The 25,131-nt window shown below is 33.9% G+C and overlaps 2 protein-coding genes across 2 annotated transcripts in view; one reads left to right on the forward strand and one right to left on the reverse strand.

Moving 5' to 3' along the window:
* Nucleotides 1–25,131, forward strand: part of SEC61A2 (SEC61 translocon subunit alpha 2) — a 213,507-nt gene that overhangs the window by 29,329 nt on the left and 159,047 nt on the right. The window lies entirely within an intron of this gene.
* Nucleotides 1–25,131, reverse strand: part of UPF2 (UPF2 regulator of nonsense mediated mRNA decay) — a 109,543-nt gene that overhangs the window by 23,386 nt on the left and 61,026 nt on the right. The window contains exons 10-17 of the mRNA XM_058532417.1: nt 23,060–23,173; nt 20,879–20,995; nt 16,257–16,442; nt 13,935–14,138; nt 12,933–13,208; nt 10,524–10,707; nt 5,072–5,211; nt 259–360 (exon numbers count right to left, since the gene is read on the reverse strand). Of these exons, the coding sequence (XP_058388400.1) occupies nt 259–360; nt 5,072–5,211; nt 10,524–10,707; nt 12,933–13,208; nt 13,935–14,138; nt 16,257–16,442; nt 20,879–20,995; nt 23,060–23,173 (1,323 nt within the window). The remainder of the gene's footprint in view (nt 1–258; nt 361–5,071; nt 5,212–10,523; nt 10,708–12,932; nt 13,209–13,934; nt 14,139–16,256; nt 16,443–20,878; nt 20,996–23,059; nt 23,174–25,131) is intronic.

Here is a 25,131-nt window from a genome sequence, read left to right on the forward strand (position 1 = left end):
GTTTTGTATGGCAGAGCCTTTTTGTATTGATAACTTGTTCAACATAACTCAAGGAATGAGTGAGTAAAATAAATAACATTATTAATGTTAAAAGAACTTGTTAATAAAGAAAAGTACTCACATAGGAAAACAAATTAAAAACAAATTTCCAAAAAGATATTTTTCAATAATCACAAGAAACTAAACTTCAGTGGCTAAAACTGAAATACTATGAAAATGTTGCACAATTTCAAAAAGCAACTTTTCAGCCATACATACAGTATTTTCTTCATCAGTTTCGTTCTCTTTGTTTGAATCTGTAAGGTAATCCGTATTCTCTTCCTCTTCTTCCTCTCCTTCATCATCATCATCAGAACCCTCCTGAAATTGTTTAACATTAACGGGAAGTTAAAACATTTTGAAAAGGGTTACTACATTTTACCTGTCTTAAAAAGATTTTAAAACTCTTGTACAATTGTTTATTATTCTCAAGTATCAGGCTTTTATGTAGCCTGCCTACAATGTAGGGCCAAGTCAGTTGGCAACATTTACTACAGACCAGTAGCTGAAAACCAATTTCACTATCTTCCACTGATCTAACAATGCAAAAATCCTTTGTAGAAACTCTTCCTTGAATTCCACAAGGAATGAGTTTCCTGAACCTTCTGTATTTTTCTCTTCTGAAACTAACTTGAGCCTGAATTTCTCACAGTTGTTCTTTAACACTCACCTAACTCTGCAATGAAGACCAATAAATAGTTCAAATTGAACACTGTTATCAGCTGAAAGCAATGACACTAAATTTTATAAAGTACTTCAGTTTGGAAGATGGTCTCACATACTTCATTTGGTTAGCTCTACCCAATTCTGAAGAAGGAAAGATAAGCTCTACTGCCCCCATTTCTTTTTCTTTTTTGGTGAAGAAGATTGGCCCTGAGCTAACATCTGTGCCCATCTTCCTCCATTTTGTATGTGGGACACCGCCACAGCATGGCTTGATGGGCAGTGCATCAGTCTGTGCCCAGGATTAGAACCTGCAAACTCTGGGCCACCAAAGTGGAATGCATGAACTTTAACCACTATGCCACTAGGCCAGCCCCTACTATCCCCATTTTTACACAAGAAAAAACTAAGGCTCAGAAAAGTTAAGTGACTTGCCCAAGGACACAATGTTTATTAACCATAAGAGCCAGAAGTTCTGATCTCCCTTACTAGTGGCTTTCAAGTACTACTTCTCCCCAGTCTCTCCTGTCAGTACCCCCACCTCCTCTTCCATCAGCCAAAATTCCTTTTCAAACAGAAGACTGGGCAGAACCCAAATGGATTTTCAAAGGGGTGCAAAATAAAGTACACCATGGCGCTCCATTTGTGTATCCTTCCATCTCGAACAACACGATTCACTCCCACTTAGTGCCATAAAAGTTTAAAAAAAAGACTACACTAAACCCACATTGTACCAAGAGAAATCATGTGAATGAGAAATAATTCCTAAGAGAAAACAAACGATTTGTTACCTTTTTAGTATACATAGCAATTAATCCAAAAAATTCAAACAGCGTATTATTACTTACTATACAGACATTTGGAGACTTCAAGTTTCTAAAATGGAAATATTTTGGGGAAGTACAGAAACGCATTAACTTTTTTTTGACATAATTCTATAATTCAAAATTAAATTTGCAACAGAGATGCTCTTAAATTTGCCCTTGCAAAAATTAATCATTTATTAACAGTTAAAACGTACTTTCTATTCAAAAACTAAGTTAGACTAAGCTAAAATGCATTAACTTTTTCCCCTCACCCTTTCTTTTCTATATTACTCAGGCAAAATAAAATGCGTTAACTTTTTAAATTAAAATGTTGAACAAGAATTTCATTTGTCCTAATTCCACTATACATTGACATAATAATCTGTGAGATTAGGAAGTCAATGGACTACAAGATCCCAGCTGGCTAAGGAAAGCACCGGGGCAGCATAGCACAAGCCAAACTGTCTGAGTTCAAATACTGGCTCACCACTTACCAGTAGATGAGATCTTGGGCAAATTATGTAACCTATCTGTGCCTTATTTTCTCACTTATCTCATAGGATGGTATTAGAAATGGTAATACAAATACAGTGCTTAAAACAGTGACCACGAATAATGAATGCTTGATAAATAATTTATTGCTACTATATAATATATCCTGTACTTTGTTAAATTACATATTATGTTGCAGGAAATTAGAATTTTAGCAAAGGAACATTTACTTAATCTTTAAAGTTATCTTTAATTTACATAGCTGATATTGAGGAGAAAATATTCTGGTTGTTAGGCGCTACGAATAACTTCAAAGGGCCCTTGAGGCTTGAAAGAGTTGCGGAACAAGATGAAAACAGAACAGTACAATTTTTCTGAAGAGTTGAACTCGAGCCCTTTTCTTTCTCAATTGAAGCAAATATTTGTACCCTAAATTGCTCCTATTACTTTATAATCAACCCATCTTCTCTCTTTAAGAGTTTTCTCCTCTCTCTGTTTGGAGAGTAGTCCTGGGAAAGGGGGGTTTTAGGTGGGAGGACAAATAAACTATTCCAACTTCACTTCCTTAAAGTAAACCACACCTTTCACTTCTCCCAGACAAGGCTCATGAATCATCAATTGAACATTTTGTTTTTCTACGTAGCAAATACACATGTATTATGTATAATGTTCGCTTTGCAGCTGGAAAAGTAAGCAATGGTTAAAAATACTACTTTCAAAATTATAAAGTTCACTTTTGAAAAGGAGGAAATGCATCTAGAGGAGAAAATATAATACAGCTCTTCAAATGAGAAATTTATAGGAAAATGAGTCACTCATTTAATGTCACATTTACAAAGGATGTTTAATTTATTAGATTCTGTTTATCTAATTAGTGCAGCAGCAAAATTCAAATATAACCATAAGATTATTCTAAAAACACAAAATGGAAATACTCTCTCATTTCCTTTTGTTGTTATAAAATACTAAATAAGCCAATTTAAATTGTATTATTGAATGTTTCTATGACAACCTTATTTTAAAAAAAGAAATATAATGTCCACTATTATATGGAAATCAATTACAGAAACATACTCCGGTTCTAAATTTTACTCAGTTTATTTATATCTACTTTAGAGGAGTTCTCAGGTTGAAAGATAAAGTGCTGGCAATACTGTACTGTGCATTTGCAATTTACTAAGAGAGTAGATCTTAAAAGTTCTCGCCACAAGAAAAAAAAATTTCTAACTGTGAGATGATGGATGTTAACTAAACTTATTGTGGTGCTCATTTCACAATATATACATGTAACAAATCACTACACTGTACACCTTAAACTAATACAATGTTATATGTCAATTACATCCCAATACAACTGGGGAAAAAAAGTGGCGGCAAAATAACAAATACATAAAGGTACATTTCTACTGCCTACAAATGCTACCCAGTTACAAAAACTGTACATTATCGTTTATGCTGCCTTTTACAAAATCATTCATTTTTAACTAACAGCAAAGCTATTGTTATGTAACCAAATCATAGCAAATGTTCAATAACAGCTATAGACCTTCAGGGCTAAAAGAAACATAGCCTTAGGGATTTTTACTTCCAACTGTACAAAATTTTAATTACTTTAAATTATGGGTCCTTTTTGTTTCATTTTAAATGGACCTTTTTAAAAATCCAGTATATGAATCTTATGAATGCTTTAAACAATTAACATTCCTTTATATAATAAACCACCTACATCCTCTAAATACTTATTCTATTTGCTCAAATAAATCAAAACTTAAAAACTCAACAAATTCAATTTCCCCAAAACATTTAAATATTGATTACAAATTTAAACTATTTTCAATATTTAATTAAAATAACACTTCTAAGTTATCACACTCTCTTAAATGCTTTTAGCACCCATGCAACACAAAAAAACCATATGTACCAAATCATAATGATAATTATAAATTTACACTTATATAAAAATAAGTGAAAAAATGCTAATTCCATGGTTATATTTTATTTTCATTAGTATTCTATTGTTATCCTTATTCATCTTGCTTTTTTATCTTTTTAACTTTTTAATTTAAATATATACAAATATAGAGAAAATAGCATAATGAACCCCTACTTACCCATTACACAACTGAACAATTATTAGCTCATGGTCAGTTTACAGTTTCTTCTATATCCCTAACTCATTCCCCAATCTAGCTCCAGATTATGAAGCAAATCCCAGACATTCTATTATTTTAGACGGAACTTTTAAAACTTAAGCAGGTTTAGAAGAAAAAAAGAAAGAATTAAAACTATTAGGTTGAACCATAGGAAAATGACATTTTGGTAGGTCAAAATCGGTAGAACAACAATTTCATATGGTCTGGCCTAATAGAATCATAAAAACAAAAGGGCATGTCAATTATTATGGTACATGATGAATTTCAGATATCATATACCATTAGATCTGGGAAAAATAAAGCAAAGTTCATTAATATCTAATCAATAATTTTGTTTTCATAAAACCCACAGGTTAAAAAGTCCATACTGGAAAGTGAAATTAAGATACATAGGAGATCACACAACTTTTTTTCTTCAAATTGCTTATTAAATAAAAATCCTAACCATAATGATGGATACATGTCATTATACATTTGTCCAAACTCATAGAATGTACACCAAGAGTGAACCATAATGTAAACTATGGATTTTGTTGATAATGATGTGTCAATGTAGGTTCATCAGTTGTAACAAATGGACCACTTTAATGGGGGATGTTGATAATGGGGGAGGCTGTGCACGTGTAGGGGGCAAGAAGCATATGGGAAATCTTTGCATCTTCCCCTCAATTTTGCTGTTAACCTAAAACTGCTCTTAAAAAATAGTCTTAATAATAAAAAAACCTAGGATCAGTATTTTCTTACTTTAAAAAAAATACCCTTAATTAATCCAGGGTTTTTATAACAGATATATGCTGTTACATTTGCTATAATAAAACTCAGGGGAAGATCTTATTTTCTTATTAAAGAAAATCTTGGCTCATATAATCAAAATATTCTTGTACAGATGTACCTATTTGCTATAAATAAAAGTATCACCTCTTCCTCTGGTTCATTTACTTCACTTTCATTTCCAGATTGTTCTTCTGTTTCAGCTCCTCCTTCTTCTTCTTCTTCATCCTCTTCAAGATTTTCTCCTTCTGTCATAGAATCTTTTGAATCTTTGTCATTTACTAGGCCTTGAAATGAGGAGAAAGTGAAAAAACACATTAAAAAAAGATAAAGGCAAGTTTTCAATATTATACCACTTCATTTAAAAGTACATATTAAGATAATTCAACAGCCATTTTATCAGAATGATAGTAAAATAAGAATAGAATTTAAATCTTGAGAAACATTTAAAAAACTAAATAGACTTTCATTTCAACATGGAACAGTGACACATTTCTTAACCACTAGCAAAAAGAAATATATATATACATATTTTTTTTTAATTAGAGCTTCAAACTGTTTCTCTCAGTCTCAGATGAACAAAGGCAAAAAGCAGCAGCACATAAGGGGCAGCCTCGGCCACAGAGGATGCAGCCTTCGTCACTGTTTTTATCAAATGATATTTCAAGAATCTCCGAAAACTCAAAGATAAAAATTACGTCACTTTAATGAAGAAATCACACTTGGCTATCAATTTGAATGTCTGCAAATTAAGACTGGGGGAAGGAGGCAAAGCTACACAGTGACGCACCTAGCAGGCGCGTCACCACAGAGCTTATTTTTTTTCCTTCAGTAACAGCACTCTCCTCCTAAGGGAACTCCCTGGCTTGAATTTGCTTCCACCTCCCCATGTTCATCCACATTTCACTGCCTGGTCAATTCTTCTCTATTATCATCTGAATCTCAAACTACGCTATTTTCAAGATGCACATAATATAGCCTCACTTGATCCAACTCTCCCACTGCTCTCTCCTAAGCCTTTTCCTATAGTGAGGTCAGACTCGATCAGAAAGCACACTACCTTGGAATCCTACTCATCAAATACTCTTCTCAGTAGAGAACATCCTTCCATATGCACTTTCAAATCCTAGACATTCTTCAAATTCAGCCTAAGTTTTACTTCCTGTATAAACTCACTGAGTATTTTAATCCATTACTTTTCCTCCTACTTGCTCCTAAAGCACTTGGAGAATTTATCATAGCACTTTACATTAAAGGATACACCATGTAATATTTTTTCTAATGATTTCATAAATGTTACATCGGATTATAAGACCTTTGAGGACCAAGAACTTGTTTTATATATTCAAAACTTAGCAGAGGCCATATATTGATAAATACACAGTAGGCGTTTAGTAAATACTTGTTTGTTTACAGAATCTTAGGCGATTAGAGCAGAAAGAAACTTTAGTCACGATGTGACTAAACCCTTTCATTTTGTGAGGAATACTGAAGCCCAGAGAGTTTGAATAAGTAACCCAACCAATAAAGTAAAAAATTACTCTAGTTTCTTAAGTCTAAGCAATTAATTACAACTGACAAAAATATGGAAGTACACAGTGATTAAAGTAGGTATATTCAAGTTTGGAAATAAAAGAAAATTGACAGAAGATGGATGAAGCTCAGAGAGATTTATTTTAAAAGAAAAATAATAGAAAAAAGTTGGTGCTCCAATTAAGATTCCATTAACTTAAATATTTTCTACCTATTACTTCTTATAGATACAAACACAGATTTTATATATGTAAATTTTATTTATTTACAGAGACTTTAAGAAGCAAAATATTGGACTGTTATTTAAGTTACCAAAGGCAAAAAATTTAAAGTCAGAACTCTATAAATCTAAGCACTCTCAGTAAAAATATCACAGTGGTGATAAACTCACATAGCATGAGATGCCATTACACTTTTGTCATACCCACTTAAAATACCCATCATGGGAAGAACTATAACGTACATGTAGCTTTGTTTTGATAGCCATACTTCTAATTCGTAAGGAAAATACACACTACTATTAAAACATTTTCATTTGCATTGCAAGTTAGTTTCAAAAACAATTCATAAGTTGCATTTGCTAAACTGTATAACTACCCACTTGCCAACCCCTAGGCCACTGTCACTTAAAAAAAATGTAGATAAAAATGTATACATAAAGAACACAGGGATAACAAAGTGCAATATCCAGGGAGTAAAATATTGAAATGCGTGTGTCAGAATTAAGCGTACTTGGGAACCAAAATCAAATACTGTTCTCTTGAATATGAGCTGCTTGGTGCCTCAATTTTCCTGCTCATAACAGAGAGGGTAACAATCATAATACTTCCTTTCAGATTGTTTTAATTTATATTTCTCTGCTTACTAGACATGTTGAGCATTTCCCCCACATACTTAAAACATCAAAGTGCACAGTCTTTGAATTCTGGCTTGCCTGTTTAACCTACTATTTTGATTTGGGCTTTACTTAACTCATTTGTCAACTACAAATAATATTACCTTGCTCTACCATTCTGGCAAACAGGCAGAACTCAATAAAACACCAACTCTACCCTGCCCTCTCTTATTTGATTATATCATACTCACTTATCTATTGGGGTGTTCTATTTTATTATCAATTTGCCTGTGCTCTTTTTGTAAGTGCTAATAACCTGGCAAGGAAACTATTTTCAGTTTAATTTTAATTTTCCATTGTATAAAAGTTTAAAACACCCAAATCTGTCTTACATATGTGTGCTTTCTTCTATCATTTTAAAGTTTGGGAAAATTAAACCCTCTCCAAATACTTGATAATCAGATCTATTTTTAACTTTTAAAAAATAAATATTTAACTCTTTATTCCATCTGGAGTTGGATGCTATAAGATGTGGTTCTCTATCAATTTTCCTTCCAAATGCTCACCTGTTTCCCTTATCCTGTTTTTAGGATCCCTAGTTCACCATATACTAAATTGTTTTGTATTTAACTGGGGCTACTTCTGGGCCTTTTGTTCTATCCTACTGATTTTATTTCTAATTTATGAAATATAGTCTTTTGCTTTCTAATATAATTTACTCACATGGCTTCTTTTCTTTTTTCACTTTTATTTCCCTCATTTTTGTTCTTTATATTATAATACTATCTAGAACTTCCAAACCAGAACTAAATAATATTGCCTATTACCATTTTGGTTTTGTTCTTAAATTTAAAGAGACTGTCTTAGCCAGTAATTCCATCGATCTTGAGAAAATCTTGATACACACAAAAATAACAAGAATGTTATTTATAGTGGTGTAAAATTGGAAATAACCTAAGCGTCAAACAACAGACTTAAATAAATTATGGCACATTCACACAAAGAAATATACCCAGTTAAAAAAAGTAAAGATTTAGAAAAATATTTCATGTCAGGAAGAAATTTCCTAATATATTAAGCAGAAAAAAAATCTAGTTATAAAACTGTAAACACACGAAAAAACTTTAAAAGAACAGAAGAAAATATATCAAAGTATTAACACATAATCCTTGTGTACAGAATATTAGTGATTTTAATTTTCTTGGTATTTTTCAAAATTTCTGCCATGAACATTTATTACTTTTAAGAATATTAAAAATGATTTTAAAAATATAAGGGATGTTTTTAGTGTTTTCCCATTAACTATTACATTAGCGTTGGGTTGCTATAAAACTGAGATAACGAATTTGCAAAGTGCTTGTAAATAAAACACTATCAAAGGCAAGATACTATATTATCTTATGGGTTTATCAACAGGAAACAGATTTAACTTAGATTTACTTATGTACCTCTTTTTCCTGATACTTAGACTGTGTAAAACAGGAGGAAAATGGGACGACTTGGTAGCATACTGATTCTAGTTGCCACCATCTTTAGAGTTTCATTTGCAAACAGTAACCAATTTTTCCCTTTCCATATTCTAAACAAGGACAGACTCCTCAAAAGAAGCCTGAAATCCTTTCATTTAACCCTTCAGTCTATAAAGGATAAAGCACACTGCTCTCTTTACTGCTACTAAACTGGGTGTCAAACTAGACAGAAAGTACCGTTAATAAAGGTTTTGGGAAACAAGGCTAAGACAACTATTTCAAATGAAATAAATAAGCACTTTGCTTGAAATGATCATTTTATACAATTAGAAATCTGAAAAGAAAAAGAAAGTAGCTAATTTGGGACAAAGTGCACAGAACAAAAAGAATCACATACACCTTTATGGGTTGAATAGTAGGAAAAGTTAATAGCTGTACAATCAGGAGAAGCTTTGAAAAATAATGCTCAACTAGATAACAGCCATCATATTCTCCAAAAGAGAATTTACCTTTGAAGAAAGAAATCGTATTAATAATATACTAGATGTAATACGAAAAATAGTTTTAGAGGAAAAAAATCACAGTTCTTTGCCATGAAAAGTGGTTCTTCAGATATACAACGTAGTAAATTTATACAATTATGTAGTAGACGAAGGTAAGGATCCCCTAATGACAGACATATGAATACCAGGTGCTAGCAGGAAATAAAATATTAGCTTAATAGCTTGAAAATATGTGTTACTTTGAAATGACTACAATAAAACAAGCTAGGAACTATCAGCAAGCAAACCTGATTGGTAAGGCTAAACCTTGTTCCAGTTATTTCCACTGACAAAGTCTGCTCCTACAGTCCCTTGTGGGAACTGTTCAAGAGCTAACTCTTCTTCCAGAACATCAGAAGGATACTGACAAAGTAAACAGATCAGTCCTCCTGTAACACGTTTCTCCCATTTTCTCTAGTCCTTAGAAAGAGACTTCACTCTTTCAGTGAATAAGGTCTGAAACTCTGTAGGACAGTTCCAAACTTCTAACAGGTACTACCCCCCTTCTATAGTGTCTAGCCTGCACTGTCTTAGGAAATAATGCTTGTTTTTTCTTTTTTTTTTTTGCTTGTTGAAAATATATACTGTAGAGGCCAGCCTGGTGGCACAGTGGTTAAGTGCGCACGTTCCCCTTCGGCAGCCCGGGGTTCGCAGGTTTGGATCTCGGGTGCGCACCGACGCACCACTTGTCAAGCCACGATGTGGCGGCATCCCATATTAAGTAGAGGAAGATGAGCATGGCTGTTAGCCCAGGGCAATCTTCCTCAGCAAAAAGAGGAGGATTGGCATCGGATGCTAGCTCAGGGCTGATCTTCCTTACAAAAAAAAAAAGACAAAATACCTTCTAATAAATTTAACAAGAAACATACAAACCTATGGGAAAAAAAAGAAAAGAAAATATATACTGTATATATATAAGATGCTTTAATCAAAATTAGATTTTATATTAGCAACCAAAAATTCTAAAATAAACGGAGGCTAACAGGATTACATTTTTCCGTCACTATCTTTCAAGTCTTACATGACTGTTTTCCTCCGATTTGGGATTATTTAATGAGAAATCAAAAAGTATGCCACCCAGGTCTTACCTAACACTATTATGTAACACTCAACATCGAAAACACAAACTATACAACTCTAACTGATAACATTGTAAAGCAAATTCTGGAAACAATCTGCCAAATATCACCTTCATCTTCTCTCTGTAATTAATTGCTTACCTAGTTTTATTAAGAATTCTCGTTCCAAGTCTTGTACCTGCCTGATGGATTCTTCCAGAGAATTACAGAGTTTGATCTTTGGTCTTAGCAGTTCTAGTGTATCACTGATCATGTAATCTATGTCAATAGGAAATGGATGGTCTTTTGTCCAAACCTCCAAACTTTTCTTCCACCAAACATAACGCTGATAACAAATGAAAAATAAATTTAGCTATAAGAAATTAATACCAAAAATATTTAAAATAATCAGTATTCTGATGTTACCTAGTTATAATAACTAAGCTAAACAGTTGTACAAGACACCTATCATTTTTATTACTGGTCAACAGCAATGATCCTATTTCAACTATTTCCCTCCATTTATACAGTTTCTAAGCCATTTAGTGACTTTAATTTAAATATTTTTTTATTATAACTGTCATAAATCTTTTTTAGAGGCATGGAAAAATTATAAATAAAATACCAAATAAATTTTCAGGTACTGAAACAAGGCAGAAACGCCATTCCCAAACCCAATATTTAATTTCACGAAAACAACCAGATTCAAAGACATAGTTTTGATAAATTTTCATTATTTTCCCTACGCTACTTGCTTTGGTTTCTAAGAAAGTCAAAGTATCTGAAAATATGGTGTGTGAAATATATAAAAATCATCAATCAACAAGCATTTATTGAACATCTACCGTGTATATGGCACTGTTTAGGTATCTCCCCTCTCTTCTCCTACCCTGGCTCCTTCCTTCTATTTTGTACTTGTAATACTTAAGTTCACATTAACTAAATAGTACAACCAAGAATTTACTTGTGTATAAGCAGGTATTCCTCTGGGTGCTTTATACTTCCTCCCCGGTTTGTTCTAGGTCCTGCTACTCAGTGTGGACTCAACTGGGAGCTTGTTAGAAATGCAGACTCTTAGGCCCTCACCCTAGACCAAGTGGATCATAAGCTGCATTATAACAACATCCCCAGGTGATGTGTGTAGCACATTAGCGTTTAGAAGCACTGCTGCAGGTGATCCTTTCCATCTGGCCTTCCAAAACCTAACTTGAACACTCTTATGTTCTGGCCAGCACACACTGACCTCATCCTGCAGGCGTCCCTCACTTCTAACTCCCATTCCCTAGGTATATCCCTGCTACACATTGCTGCCTGTTAATCAATGTGGAAAAGACTTCTGTCTCTTTCTGCTCCTCGATATTTCTAATGGCCCTGAGCCTGGGATGTCAGAGTGAATGCAAACAAGGATTCTCTTCTGAAAGAGATTCTACTTTGGATGCTAACAATTACAGCTGACATTATGCAGCAAAACTCCAGTTTTCAATATAGGCATTCTCCAACTTAAGACAGTTCTTACATGCAACAGGGAATCTGACTTTCAAATCTGCAAAACTCCCCTCCCCTTTTTGGCTCATCAATTCAGAAAATGAGGGAGTAACATGTTGTCCTCTACTGCAAGGGTTAGTGGTCAGAGAAAATTTATAAACTGCTCCTCCCCCAAGAGTATTCACCCCCACTTAACCCCAGCCACTATGTGGGTGTATTTTTGATACCTCAAGTTGTAGTTTTAAATTTATTGTCTTCATCAATGGATAAATGAAAACAACACTAACAATAGATTATATAGAATGGAATGATGATATAGAACTTAATGGGACTAATGGTACTTTACTTCAGAAAGATCTGGAGAATTCAACAGTGAGCTGTTCACCCTAATAAGTACATACAACATTGTTTTTTACGGGAAATAGCGATCAGGTTCCAAACAACCAAGCTACAAGTCAACTTTTGGAACACCAACTTTACAGAATTGTCTCTGTATTTGTATCTGAATTTAATTTATACTGTACTTGTTCTAAATCATAAGCTTACACAATTAACTAAAATTAAGACATGAAAAGCACAACCCAAGAGTTTACCAACGAATAAACAAATATTTCTGTTAAAAATATCGTTTCCCCCCAAATGATAGTTTTTTCCCTAAAAAAAAGTTAAATCATTTAGAAACAAGAATTTTACATGTAAAACCAGAACACAGATAAGTGAGAAGAATGTTATCAAATATATAAAAAATCACAAGTAATTTAATTCATAAGTTAGTGTACCAAGTATCATAATCCATAAAGCACTATACCAAATTTATAAACTGTACCAAAATAATTCCCAAAATTATTCCCAAAATTAATGATCATTATCAATCATAAAAGTTACAATGCAATTAGAATGTTTATATGATAGAATTCACCATATATTTTTAAATCTCTAAAGCATCCTTGCAGGAAGAATAAATCTAATCTAATCTAATTACAAACATATCTTACACATGTCAATCTACAGAAGTTCTTCTTTAATATCTCTGTAACAGAAGCAATGCATTAAATGACGCCAAACTGCATATTTCAGTTTAAATACCTGAAAATAGACAAGGAAGCAATCAAGTTTTCTTTTACTGGAACCTCTGTCAAAGTACTGGCCACAGGTATCCAAGATAGTGCACACTAGTCTAATCCTGAAAAGATGCTCAGGAGGGTCCAGTGAACTTGGAGAGCCATCAGGGTTCACACCAAATGAAGTAAAAGAATAAAGAGTTCTAAAAATAACAGCTGATTCCACCATTCGGTAATTATAAAGTTCCCCTAAGAACTTGGCACTGCTGATACGTCTCTGATTAAACTTAGGTTGATTAACCTAAAGGAAAAAAAAAACAGATTTCTGTTAAAGAATAGTAAAGTATCTGAAAAGAGGTAAAATTCCCCTCTGTCACTTGACAATATCAATTACTGAAAGAACACTGAACAAAGTAAAAATAATGGGTTCTTTCCTTCTTTTTTAACAAGGTGGTCATTTCTGGGAGTCCTTCTCTAGGAAATGGCTATCTTTAAAACGTTTAAATTTAATAAGAAGAACACGCTAAATATTAAATTTAGTATTAAGCTATTATTAAATGAATTGATAGTTTATAAAACAGTTCTCCCTATCAGGCCCCATTCCTTATTTTCTCTGTAATCCATGAATTAAGGAAACAATAAGCCTACACAGACAGATGGAACTGCTTACAGAAATTCTTGTCAAATTATTACCAATCCTCCTAATTAATAAATTTATAGATTCCTATAACCTGAGTCCCAAAAGTGACCCAGAAATAATAAAAATTTACTAAACTCTTCCAAAATAAGTTTAACTGGACTTGAGAAAAAGTGGCAAAAAACACTCCAGCATTAGGCTGAGAGAAGACTAGGAAATCTGATACAACAGGGTTTATTAAAAAACCACTAACTCCAAAGAAGTAATAGTAAACAACACCATATGAGGAAAGGAAAGTTTTCAAATTATTATTTTTCAATGATAGGATTTAAAAGTTGTTTAAATTCTCCACAAACTCCAATTTGGTGACTTTAAGAAAGTCCTTGTTACCTCCATTCCTAATCGAATATCTTCTAAAACTCCATCCACAACATGGATTCCAACGTCCTCTTGGTAGAGCACTAGTCCTGCTAAAAGGTTGGCTACACAATGAATACTATTATATTTCACGTTCCAGATGTTTATCATACAGCAAATAACATAGTCTTTCACTTCTTGGTCCTGCCACGGCAACTTTCGCATCTGTCTCAAAACCTAAACGAAGAGATTTTTGTTTAAATTACTAAGATGAGCACATAGTAGTCCAATATACCCAACAATACAGACACTTTATTATGATTGTGCAGTTACAGAACTTTTCAAATGGCAAATACTTTAAAGATCCTCTATCAGCCTCTTCATGTCAGAGATACGAAAAACAAGATTTTTCTAATTATTGGCAAAATTTATTCACATTTTCCCTACATCTTTCCATAATGCCCATAAATTTCCCAGAGTTTCTAAGTCTTTAACAAAGCTAATGCTATTTATTCATGTACTCAGGTCACTGAAAGAAAATACCCAAGATTTACCAAAGATAATGTTTTCCTTTGTGCATCATTTGATGTAAATAATCTCAGACACTTCTTTTTATAAATTAAAAATTTCCAATAAATAAACGAAAGGTCAGTTGGTTACAAGATCACTTAAGATGAGGGACATGAGATCAGAACCGACATCACACAGCATCCTGTTTCCCCAGGTGTAAAAGGGAGGATAATCAAAGCACTTACTTCATAGTTGGCTGTACGGATTAGACAAGCTAAAACATGTGAAGCATGCAGGAAAGTGTCTGGCACATTATAAGTACCCCCTAAAAGTTAGCCATTACTACTTCAAAAAACTCTACTGGTAATCAGATAATTAGCAGAGCTCTACCTACAATCAAGTTCCTTCCATTTTTTATCCTGCAAGAAAATGCATACTATCGGTAGACCACAAAGTCTTCCTTTCATCTCTACTCTGTACCCACAATCTATGTTCCAAGCATGAAACATGTTCTCAGATCAGCTTCACTGGGAATGTTAATGTCGTCTCAACTACATAAGCATTCTACATTTTTCAAACTTTTAGCCAATTCTAAAACAGCTTTCAAAATCCTTATTGTTTTAAACAATTACTCTCTGAAAGTTGGTTTCAATTTTCAAAGTTGAACTATCATTTCTTATCACCTTCTACGCCACCCATGTATAATAAATACATGTATTACTTCATGCCTTTTATCCTCCCCCTAGGTTTTCTCTGTCCAGAAGTTAATTTGCTTTAACTTCTACACTGAATTCTTCCAACTTGTAGAGTTAACAAGAAATGTTCTGTTCAACATACCCTACTTAAAAGTGTAGTTTCCAACAAGGTATCTGTAATAATTAAGATAACAAGTCAGTAGTTCTTAACCTTTTCTGGAAATTGACTCCTGCTGGGATTCTAAAGAAAGCTACAGGGCCGGCCCGTGGCTTAGTGGTTAGGTGCGCGTGCTCCGCTGTTGGCGGCCCGGGTTCGGATCCCGGGCGTGCACCGGGGCACTGCTTCTCTGGCCATGCTGGGACCGAGTCCCACATACAGCAACTGGAAGGATGTGCAGCTATGACATACAACTATCTACTGGGGCTTTGGGGGGAAAAAAATAAATAAATAAAATCTTTAAAAAAAATAAAGCTACAGACCCTCACTCCAGAAAAAAACAGCCCGAGAGATTCAAAATCATGAAATTTCAGAGGGTCATGGGCCTCCTAAAGCCCATTCAAGGTTAAGATCCCCTGTACTGAAGCAAAATATTTAAAGGCAAATTTATTATAGAATACTAGAAAAAAAGTAAGTTTCGAATATATATATAGCACCAAAATTAAATTTAGAAGAATTACCATTTATTTAGAATGAGAAGTTATTATCATAAAAGGACAACAAAATCTATGTCCTATATATTATGTATCATCATATGAATTTCTTCTTAGGATGACTTGTATATAATGAATCATAATGGAACTTGGGATCTAATCCCACCTCTCCTAAACTTCACTGCTGGGACTTGAATAGCTCTGCTTCAACTTCTCTATTTACAAAATGGGAATACTGCGAGCTACTTACACTTCTTACTTATCTATACTTACACTTATCTATACTTTGTGGGGTACTAAAGCAATTTATAAACAAACTGAAATATGTATGTCCCTGATCTAAAACATTTTAGTGCATAGGCTAAACGGAAAGTGCACTGTTCTTAGTACTATTATCATTAGGATGAATAAGAAGTAACTTGGTTGAATATTATATATAAGCTTAGCACTACCACAAATCTCAAATGGACTATTATTCTATGATTTCCTGAGGATTTACCTTTTCAGTGGTAACCTTGGAGAGATCCTTGTACAAAAGTTTCCGGACATATTCCTGGAGAGGAGGACGTTTCTTTTTCACTGTTTTTTCAGCTGGAGGTGGATTGCAGTAGTAATATGCATTCTCCACCATTGTGACATATCTTGCATCGAGATGCATTGCTTGTTTCTTTCTCATCATTTGTTCCTAAAATAAAAAGTCCACATTAGTCAAAATTCTTTCATTCTGAAGTTTCTTTATTCCTAACTAAACTTCTAGTCTCAGTGATAAGATTTCAGGATAAAGAGCTAGAAAAGGAAAAAAACAATCACTAGGTATTTCTAAGAATGTGCAAGCACACACGACTGCTTCATCTTAGGCCTTGTCCAAAATACTCAGAGAACTTTGCTACAAATCTAACTTTACTTATAACTCTGCCAAACCACATGAACTCTTAAGTAAAACAAGGCTCATATACACGAGTAACTGAAATTAAGGACCAAGAATATAAATAAAGAGGCGACTCTGGCTGTTCCACACACAACAACTGAGAATAAATTTGTTCTCAGAGCTTGTGCCATCCAATGCTGCACCAGATAAACCTGATACATCTCTATAGACAAGAAAACTAAAGGGCCCCAAGGTCTTATACCTTGTCCAGAGCCCCCAGCATCAACTCAGAGTAGGTGATTACAAACATAAACCTAGTCAATCATCATCTACTTCATGCTTTCTCACTCTCTGCACTACTGACATTTCGGACTGGATAATTCTTTGTGGGGAGCGGCAGGGGCAGGGGATAGACTGTTCTGTGTATTGTAGGATGTTTTGCAGCAACCTTGACCTCTATCCACTAGATGCCAGTGAGAACCATGGATTAGCTGAAGATCTTCAAACAGCACTCCTAATTCTTAAAACATCATACTAAGCATTAAGATTACTGAATTTATTCAGTCATTCAACAAACATTTTCCCCGGCACTTACTATGTGCTAGGCACTATGCTAGGTGTTGGAACTCAAGAGTGAACAAGACAGACATGTTCCTACCTTCAAGAAGCCTAACAGTCTGGTGTAGGAAGACAGAATAAACAAGTCAACAAATAAACTAACATTCTTTTAAATAATAATTGTGATCAGTCGTATGAAGGAAAATAACAAGGCACTAAGACGGAGAGTAACAAGGAGCCTATTTTAGTTGAGGTGGGTTAGGGACGCCTCCTCTGAGAAAGCGACATTTAAGCTATGCTCTGAAGGATGACAAAAGGTTGAGAAGAGCCATGGGGAGAGCATTCGCGGCAGTAGCAAAAACAAAAACAGAGGTCATGAGGAGAAAGAGAGAATGATATGGTACAGGAACTACAAGAAGGCCCATGTGGTGCCAACATGGAATGGAACGAGATAAGCTTGAAGAGGTAGGGATGGGCTAGGTAATACCAGACTCTGAAGACCGTGGTAAGAACTTTAGGTTTTCAGTATGCAGAGGGAAACCACTGACAAGCTTCAAGCAGTGTCTGGACTAGGGTGGCGGGTGATGGCACAACGGCAAGTTTTGAAAAGATGGCTGTATACGTAAGCTCAAGAAGGGCAGGGCTGCATCGTTTTCACTGTTGTATACCTAGCACCTAAAACACTGCCTGACCTAGCATGTGGGAGGCATGCAATTAATAATACATGAATTAATGAATGAATTTTTAAAAATACATTCAATCTTTCCCATGGTCTGCTTTTCTATACATGTAAAACCGTCATATACTGGGGGAAAACTTTGCTCTTTACAAGTTCAATTACGGGTATACCAAGTTTCATAATTGTTTCTCTTGTCTATGAATACTGCTAAAGTATATAGGTTGTGCCTAGCTCCTATACTGACATCTATATTATAATTAGTGAATGCTTATTAAATGTGGAGTCTTCCAAACAGACAAGAGAACAGTTCCATGTTGAATAGGGCTAGAGATAGAGACCACACCCTGTAAGTTCTTTGGACAAAACATAATACATCGTTTAACTTATCATTTGTACATATATAATACAGCTTTAAATCAAGATTAGTTTCAACCTTATTTAGACTGCTTTAGAATCATTTCCCCTAAAACACACACCAAACTAATTTTAACGTTAGCCAAGAATAATTTTGAATGCAAAGCAGTTAAAAGGTTATATGTGTTCCCAACAAATATGGATATATTTTATCTTATAGGTTTTCATGTGCTTCAAAGCAAACTCACCATCTGTTCCCCCCATATTCCCTTATCTTTGTGTCTGGCACCATCATCCATTGAGATGCCCATGTCAGAACCCTGGGTCTTATGTTAGGGCACTTTCTTCTTCCTCATCCCTTATGTCTCACCACCAAGTCTCATCAGTTCTACTTCTTAAAATTCTTTATAGCCAGTTATTATTCTCCACTCCCTGCCATCTCTATTATTTCTTCAGTGTCTTCCTCCTGGGTTTTGAAAACAGGCTTTTCACTGTTCTGCCTACCTCTGCTCTCAGCAACCTTAGTTATCTCCTCCACATTGATCTGCCCAAAAACATAAATCTGATCTTCTCTCTCCTACCTGCTTAAAATCCTTCAATAGCTACTCACTGCCATCAAGGAAAAAAACCCTAGTTCCTTAGCACAGAACTTAGGGCTCTTTATAATCTGGTTTGTGCCTGCTTCTCTAATCTTATCTGCAGCTGCTTGACTCAGTGTTGTCTCTCTTCTCTGCCTTTAACACTATCTTTTGCCAGGGAACTTTTCCTGACATACCAAGACTAGATTAAGTGCATCTTCTATCTACACCCATAATAATATGCTATGCTTGCCCATATTATTATATTGCATTTACCACTATGTTATTCCAATTGTCTATTTACTCATCTGTCTGATTTATTAGACTGTCAACTCCATGAGGGCAGGGACTATCGTTTTCACCTTTATATTCCAAGGGTCTGACATAGAGTTTGCACTCAGTGAATACTATGAAGCCATTAGGGAAGATCTTTCTAGACTCATCAGTCTGCCTTAAGTACTCCCTCCATTAGCCTATAATATCCTCCGCATACCTCTATTAAAGCACCTACAACACTACTGGAATTAGCACTAGATGTAGACCACTTTGAGGATGGCAACTATATTCCATCTCTTTGCACTACCTGCCCGGACAGCTGTAACATCCCTGCAGAACTGAGTTTAATGCCTGACACACAGGAGGAGCCCCTAAACTATTAAATGATAAATAAACAAGGCTGCTATCTGGAAAGCAAGAGAATCAATGACGAAGGCTAGGTGCTTTTGCTATAAGAGGGGGAAAAATCCACTGAGCCAAGAAAACCAGTCTGGCAGGAAGGACTCTGGTTTTCAGCATCGCAATGTTCATCCATACCCCAACGATTAGAAGATGTTTTCCCTAGCAAAAGATAAATATAGGGAATTCAATATTATAAATAAAAATAGACATTTTAAAAACTAAGCTTTCCTGGCATCTCTATTACATTTTTATTTGCAGTGCCTCATTTAACCTTACCAGCTGGAGCCAAAGAAGAGGAAGAGTTTTTTCCTTGTTACAATAAAAACTTGGACTTGCAATAACTATTATACGATTAATGTCATATAAGCCTAGAGGGAATTTGGAAATCAATTCCATTTGATGGTCTTCACATTAATATTTTTGTTTATTAAAAATAAATTCCATCTTTCTTCATTTTAAATAACATCAGCAGAGTATTCAGGCTCACAACTAGATTACAGAAAAATAACAATCTAGAGAAAATGACACAATCAAGACTTGGTAACAGCAACACTGACATAATGGCAGTCTACGCCCAGAGATTCCTAAACCAGAGCTCTGTTGAACACCAACACCAGGGCCGGCCCCGTGGCTTAGCGGTTAAGTGCGCGGGCTCCCCTACTGGCGGCCTGGGTTCGGATCCCGGGCGCGCACCGACGCACTGCTTCTCCGACCACGCTGAGGCCGTGTCCCACATACAGCAACTAGAAGGACGTGCAACTATGACACACAACTATCTACTGGGGCTTTAGGGGAAAAATAAATAAATAAATAAAATTATTAAAAAAAAAAAAACACCAACACCCCTTCCCCCACCACACTCCCCCACCAAGGCTGCAAGCAAATGCATGGATATTATCAATAAGTATAATAACTTAACTGCTTAATAAATTTGATGGCCATTTAGGCATCCTAATTAGCTTAAGAAATAACTTCTCCCCTCAAGTTAATTTTTCAAGCTTATATTTTGTTTTTTAATTTTAAAATTTAACTTCATATTTTTAAGCGTATAATTTATGTGCTTCTGGCACATTAACGATGGCTTCTTTGAAACGTAGGAAGAATATCCATTAAGATGGCTCTAACATAATAACATTAAGAATACCTGCTCATTTGCATCATTTGTCAAAAGTTAATTGGGGTTGAATTTAATCCCCCTTTACAATATTTCGAACTCACTGGCAGCCAAGTGAGAAAAATTCCTACAGCTCTCCAGAAATGGCAGCTCATGTGTATGGGATGTTCTTCTTTAGGTAGAAATGTTTATATTTATATGGCATAGCAAGATAACAGGCTCTGGTCAATATTTTTAACCTCTGAAGTAAATCAAGAATGTCAAGCTCTTGATAGGCTCCTCAAGCCCTTACCAAAAGTACACTGGTCCTTAGGTGAGATTCTGGAGATCTGAAAAGAAATCTTCCACACGTTTCCAGTAGGGTACACGCCATTTCAATATGGTGATGGGAAAAGTCTGATAGAAGCATCTGTAACAATAATAATGATGAAAAACCACAAAGATAACACTTCAACCCTATTAGAGAAAGAAAATATTATACATCTAAAGTGTGTAGCTTTAAAAATGTCAGTATAAAAAAACTAAAGTTGATCTACTTTAGTTTAACAAGCTTCATTGCTGGGTATCTTTTGTGTTCAGCCATAAAAATTTTATCTAAAAATTTCAATATATTTAATGTCTTTCCTTTTAGACACATATATGGAAACTAATATTGAAACCCTTGCTGTATTTATTATTAGATGCTATGTATTTAAATACAGGCCACATACACAGTTGACATTTACTAAATGGCTTTTTTGTTTTGGTTTATGTGAAATTTACTTGTAAAATTCTGACTAAAAATGGCTCATTGTATGAAATTTACAAACAACACATTACATAACATTTTACTATTTATCCTCCTGATCTTTTTCTAGGTATACTTTCTAAACCAAAACAGATTCAGACATATTACATCATTTAATAACTTTGTTTTCTTTTGGTTAACATGAGTATTTTTCCATGTCCTCATTTATCCTTCTATGGCATGATTTAAAAATCTAAAAGGTGTAGAATACTGTATAAGATCAACTATTCTAAAACTTAATTGATTCTTATTTATTGGACTTCCAAATTGTTTATAATTTCTTGCTATTATAAATAATGACATGATAAACACCCTTGTAGATAAATCTATGCACACGTTTATCATTATTTCCTTAAAACAAAATTACAGAAATGGAATTTCTCTGTCAAAGAAATGTATATCCTTCCTATATATTTTTAATAATTAGTACAGAGAAATACATTAATGTTTCAATTGTTCACAGCATGATTCCTTTCAGTTACAGCATTAAGAAAACTTTCACAATCCCTCTTAAAATGCTGTCCAGAATGTCCCTAAATGTACTCTGTAGTCTCCTGAGATGCTCCAAGTAGGTTTAGGAAATTCAACCCCTTGAATATTTACAATGACTATTAGTATTTTAAACACTCTTAAGTAATCATGCAGTAAAGAAACTTATTTAATTTGTTTAACTCAGGATTTTCCAAATGTAATTGAATCTATGTTACCCATTTTGTGTGATATATAACTAGCAATATCCCAAGGAAATCAATTTGATAAAAAGTTTGTTATTGTTATTTTGTTAATTCCAAACGTAGAAGAATTAGTCCATCTATGCTACATCAGCTTTACCACATATAATTAGTCACTAACTGATTTCTAGCTTAATTCCATTGTGGACAGAAAACATAATCTGAATAATTTCACTCTTCTCTAATTTGCTGAGACTTTCTTTATGGTTGATTTTGGTAAATGATCCATGTGCATTTGAAGGATTGTAAATTCTGATGCTGTTGGGTATAGTGTCAATTAGATCAAGGTTGTTAATTGTGTTGTTCAATTCTGTATATACTTACTGATTTTGTCTGCCTGTTCTTTCAGCTATTGAAAGGTCTTTTCAAGTCTCTCACTATGATTGTGGATCTGTTTATTTTTCCTTCCCTTGTCGACTTTTGCTTTATATATTTTGAAGCTACATTATTGGATGCATACTGATTCAGGAAGCTAATACTTTCCTGTTAAAATGATCTCATCATTTTATGAACTATCCTTCTTTATTTCTAATAATGCTTCATACCTTAAAGTCTACTTCGTCTGATAATGAAACCAGGTGTCTTTTGATCAGTGCTTCCATGGTATATTTCTCCCACCTTTTTACTTTAGCCTTTCTGGTCTTTATATTTAAGGGTATCTCTCTTGAAGGCAGCACAGTGTTGTTGTTTTAATCAAGCCCTATATTCTTAAGGCTTTTACTTGATGTATTTTGTCTCTTTACATTTCAGGTAATTGCTGTTATAGCTGCATTTGTATCTACCATTTTATTATTTGTTTTCTAATTTGCTCATATGTTTAATGTTTCTTTTTACTCCTTTCTTGTCTTCCTTTGGATTAATCAAATATCTCTTAATTATTTCATTTTTTCCAGCATTTGTAACTAAAACGTTCAATTTGTCTGTTAAAAAATAATGCAAATAATTCCACACTAACCTTTAAGCAATGTAGTGTATCATTTTTTGTGAACATCTTAAACTTAGTTAGTTCTCCAATAAAACGAACAGTTTTATTCTTCGTTTCAATATTGATCTGGTCCTTTTTTCGTACCTACAAATTAAGAGAAAAGAGACACTGCTTAGATAATTAACATTTTGAAATCTCTGTGATAAAAATTGTTATTTTAGTAAGATTGCATTCACTATAAATATTCTAAATAAATTTGGGTATAATTTCTTGCTATATTCAAATTATTTTAAGTTAAGGCAAAACAAGCCCTGTGGAACACCAGTGCCAGGATGTGCTTTGCATAACAGCTCCATGGTCAAATAATTTTGGGAAACAATGCATTTTATCAGGCTTAAAGAGGCTCTCAAATAAAGACATGTGCTTACTTTAATTCAATGTTTCTCAAATTTATTTGGTAACATAAAACCCCCTTTTGAAATGGTAACAACTACTAGCTAACATCCCATCACATTAATATTATAAAGAACACACTTTAGGAAATGCTGCTTTAAAAATAATGCATGCCAAGAGCTCACTTACGCAAAAATATTATTAAGGCTCAGTTCGTATACTACAGTTACAAACTATATACTGCATTCTTAATTATAAATTCATTACAATGAAACTTCCAATATAATCACTAGTCTTTTTATCAGCAGTCATGGTGCTATATCAAAGTTCAAATCCTTTGCAAATACAAGCCCTCTACTTAGGCACATGTTTCAAGAGATATTAAATACAACAAAATCCTATTACAACAGTGCAATGTGAACAGACACGTCAAGATAAATGTAATTGGATTTAACCTCAGAATTACATTTTCATCAGAACACCAAACCTACAGTCTAGAAACCTTTTATTTGAACAACAATGGCAATAATATGGTGGTGCTCTGAATTAGTTTAGTGTTCTTTATTTTTTCAGAATACTATCCTATCTTATTTATTCCACATAACATTCTGAGAAAGGAACAACAGCTGTTATAATTCTGATTTAACAGTTAAAACAACAACAACCAAGTTAAAACAACAACTAAAATCTCAGTCTCCTGTTACTTGAGAATTCCACTGCATGAGTATGTGCTGGGATTCGAAATAAGACCTAACTTCACCAGCAGCTGGACAATTAATAATAATCATTTATATAAATACTAAACTTAACACTTAAATGGAATTTATCATCTTCATTTTTAAGGACCTACTTTCTATCAAGCAGAGGTAGGTGTTTAGGCTTTTTAGATCTTCAGGAATAATTTTTAAACAAAATTATGTTTACTCATTTAAAAAAAGCAAACTAGAAGCTCACTATAACTGTATTTAATCTAAAGCATCAATAAAATTGCATCAATTAAAAATAAAATCACAAAAACTCAACTTACAGAACTTTATTTTAATCACATCATGTAAGCACACAAAACAGCTCTGAGATTAGAGACAAATAGAAAAAACAGAACTAACTAGATTCTAGTTTATAATATTAAACAAATAATATTGAATAAACTTGAATATTTTAGCCCTGCAATTTAGAAAAGAGTATAGCCTTCATAAAAACCCTTTCACAAATAAATATGTTTGATAACCACTGCATAAGAAAAGCTCCTCTTACTAATTTATCTTATTTTGTGAACTCCTAGGATAGACGCAGAGTGTGGATTCTGGACCAGATTTGCTGGGTTTAAAATTTCAGCTCTATCACTTACTAGCTTACTTAAACTCTGTGCCTCAATTTCCTCATCTGTAAAATGGAACTAATGAAAGTAGAGTTCAACCTACCTCATAGGGTTGTTCTGAGTCTTTGGTGAATTGACACATGTAAAGCACATACATGTAAAGCACAACAGTGCCTGGGACCAGGAAGAGTTCAATAAATATTAGCTATTATTAAATTTTGTCCATCTTTGTATATTTGAATCACTAATACATAGACACTAAATGAATGTTTACTGAATGAGCAAATAAATGAAAATGCTTAATGTTTATATACATACTGCAGTGACATGAAAGAGCAAAAGATCTAGAGTCAGAACATCTAAGCCCTGTAGTCATTTTGTCCAATTTTGG

Source organism: Diceros bicornis, chromosome 36 (assembly GCF_020826845.1).
Source record: "Diceros bicornis minor isolate mBicDic1 chromosome 36, mDicBic1.mat.cur, whole genome shotgun sequence".
NCBI lineage: Eukaryota > Metazoa > Chordata > Mammalia > Perissodactyla > Rhinocerotidae > Diceros > Diceros bicornis.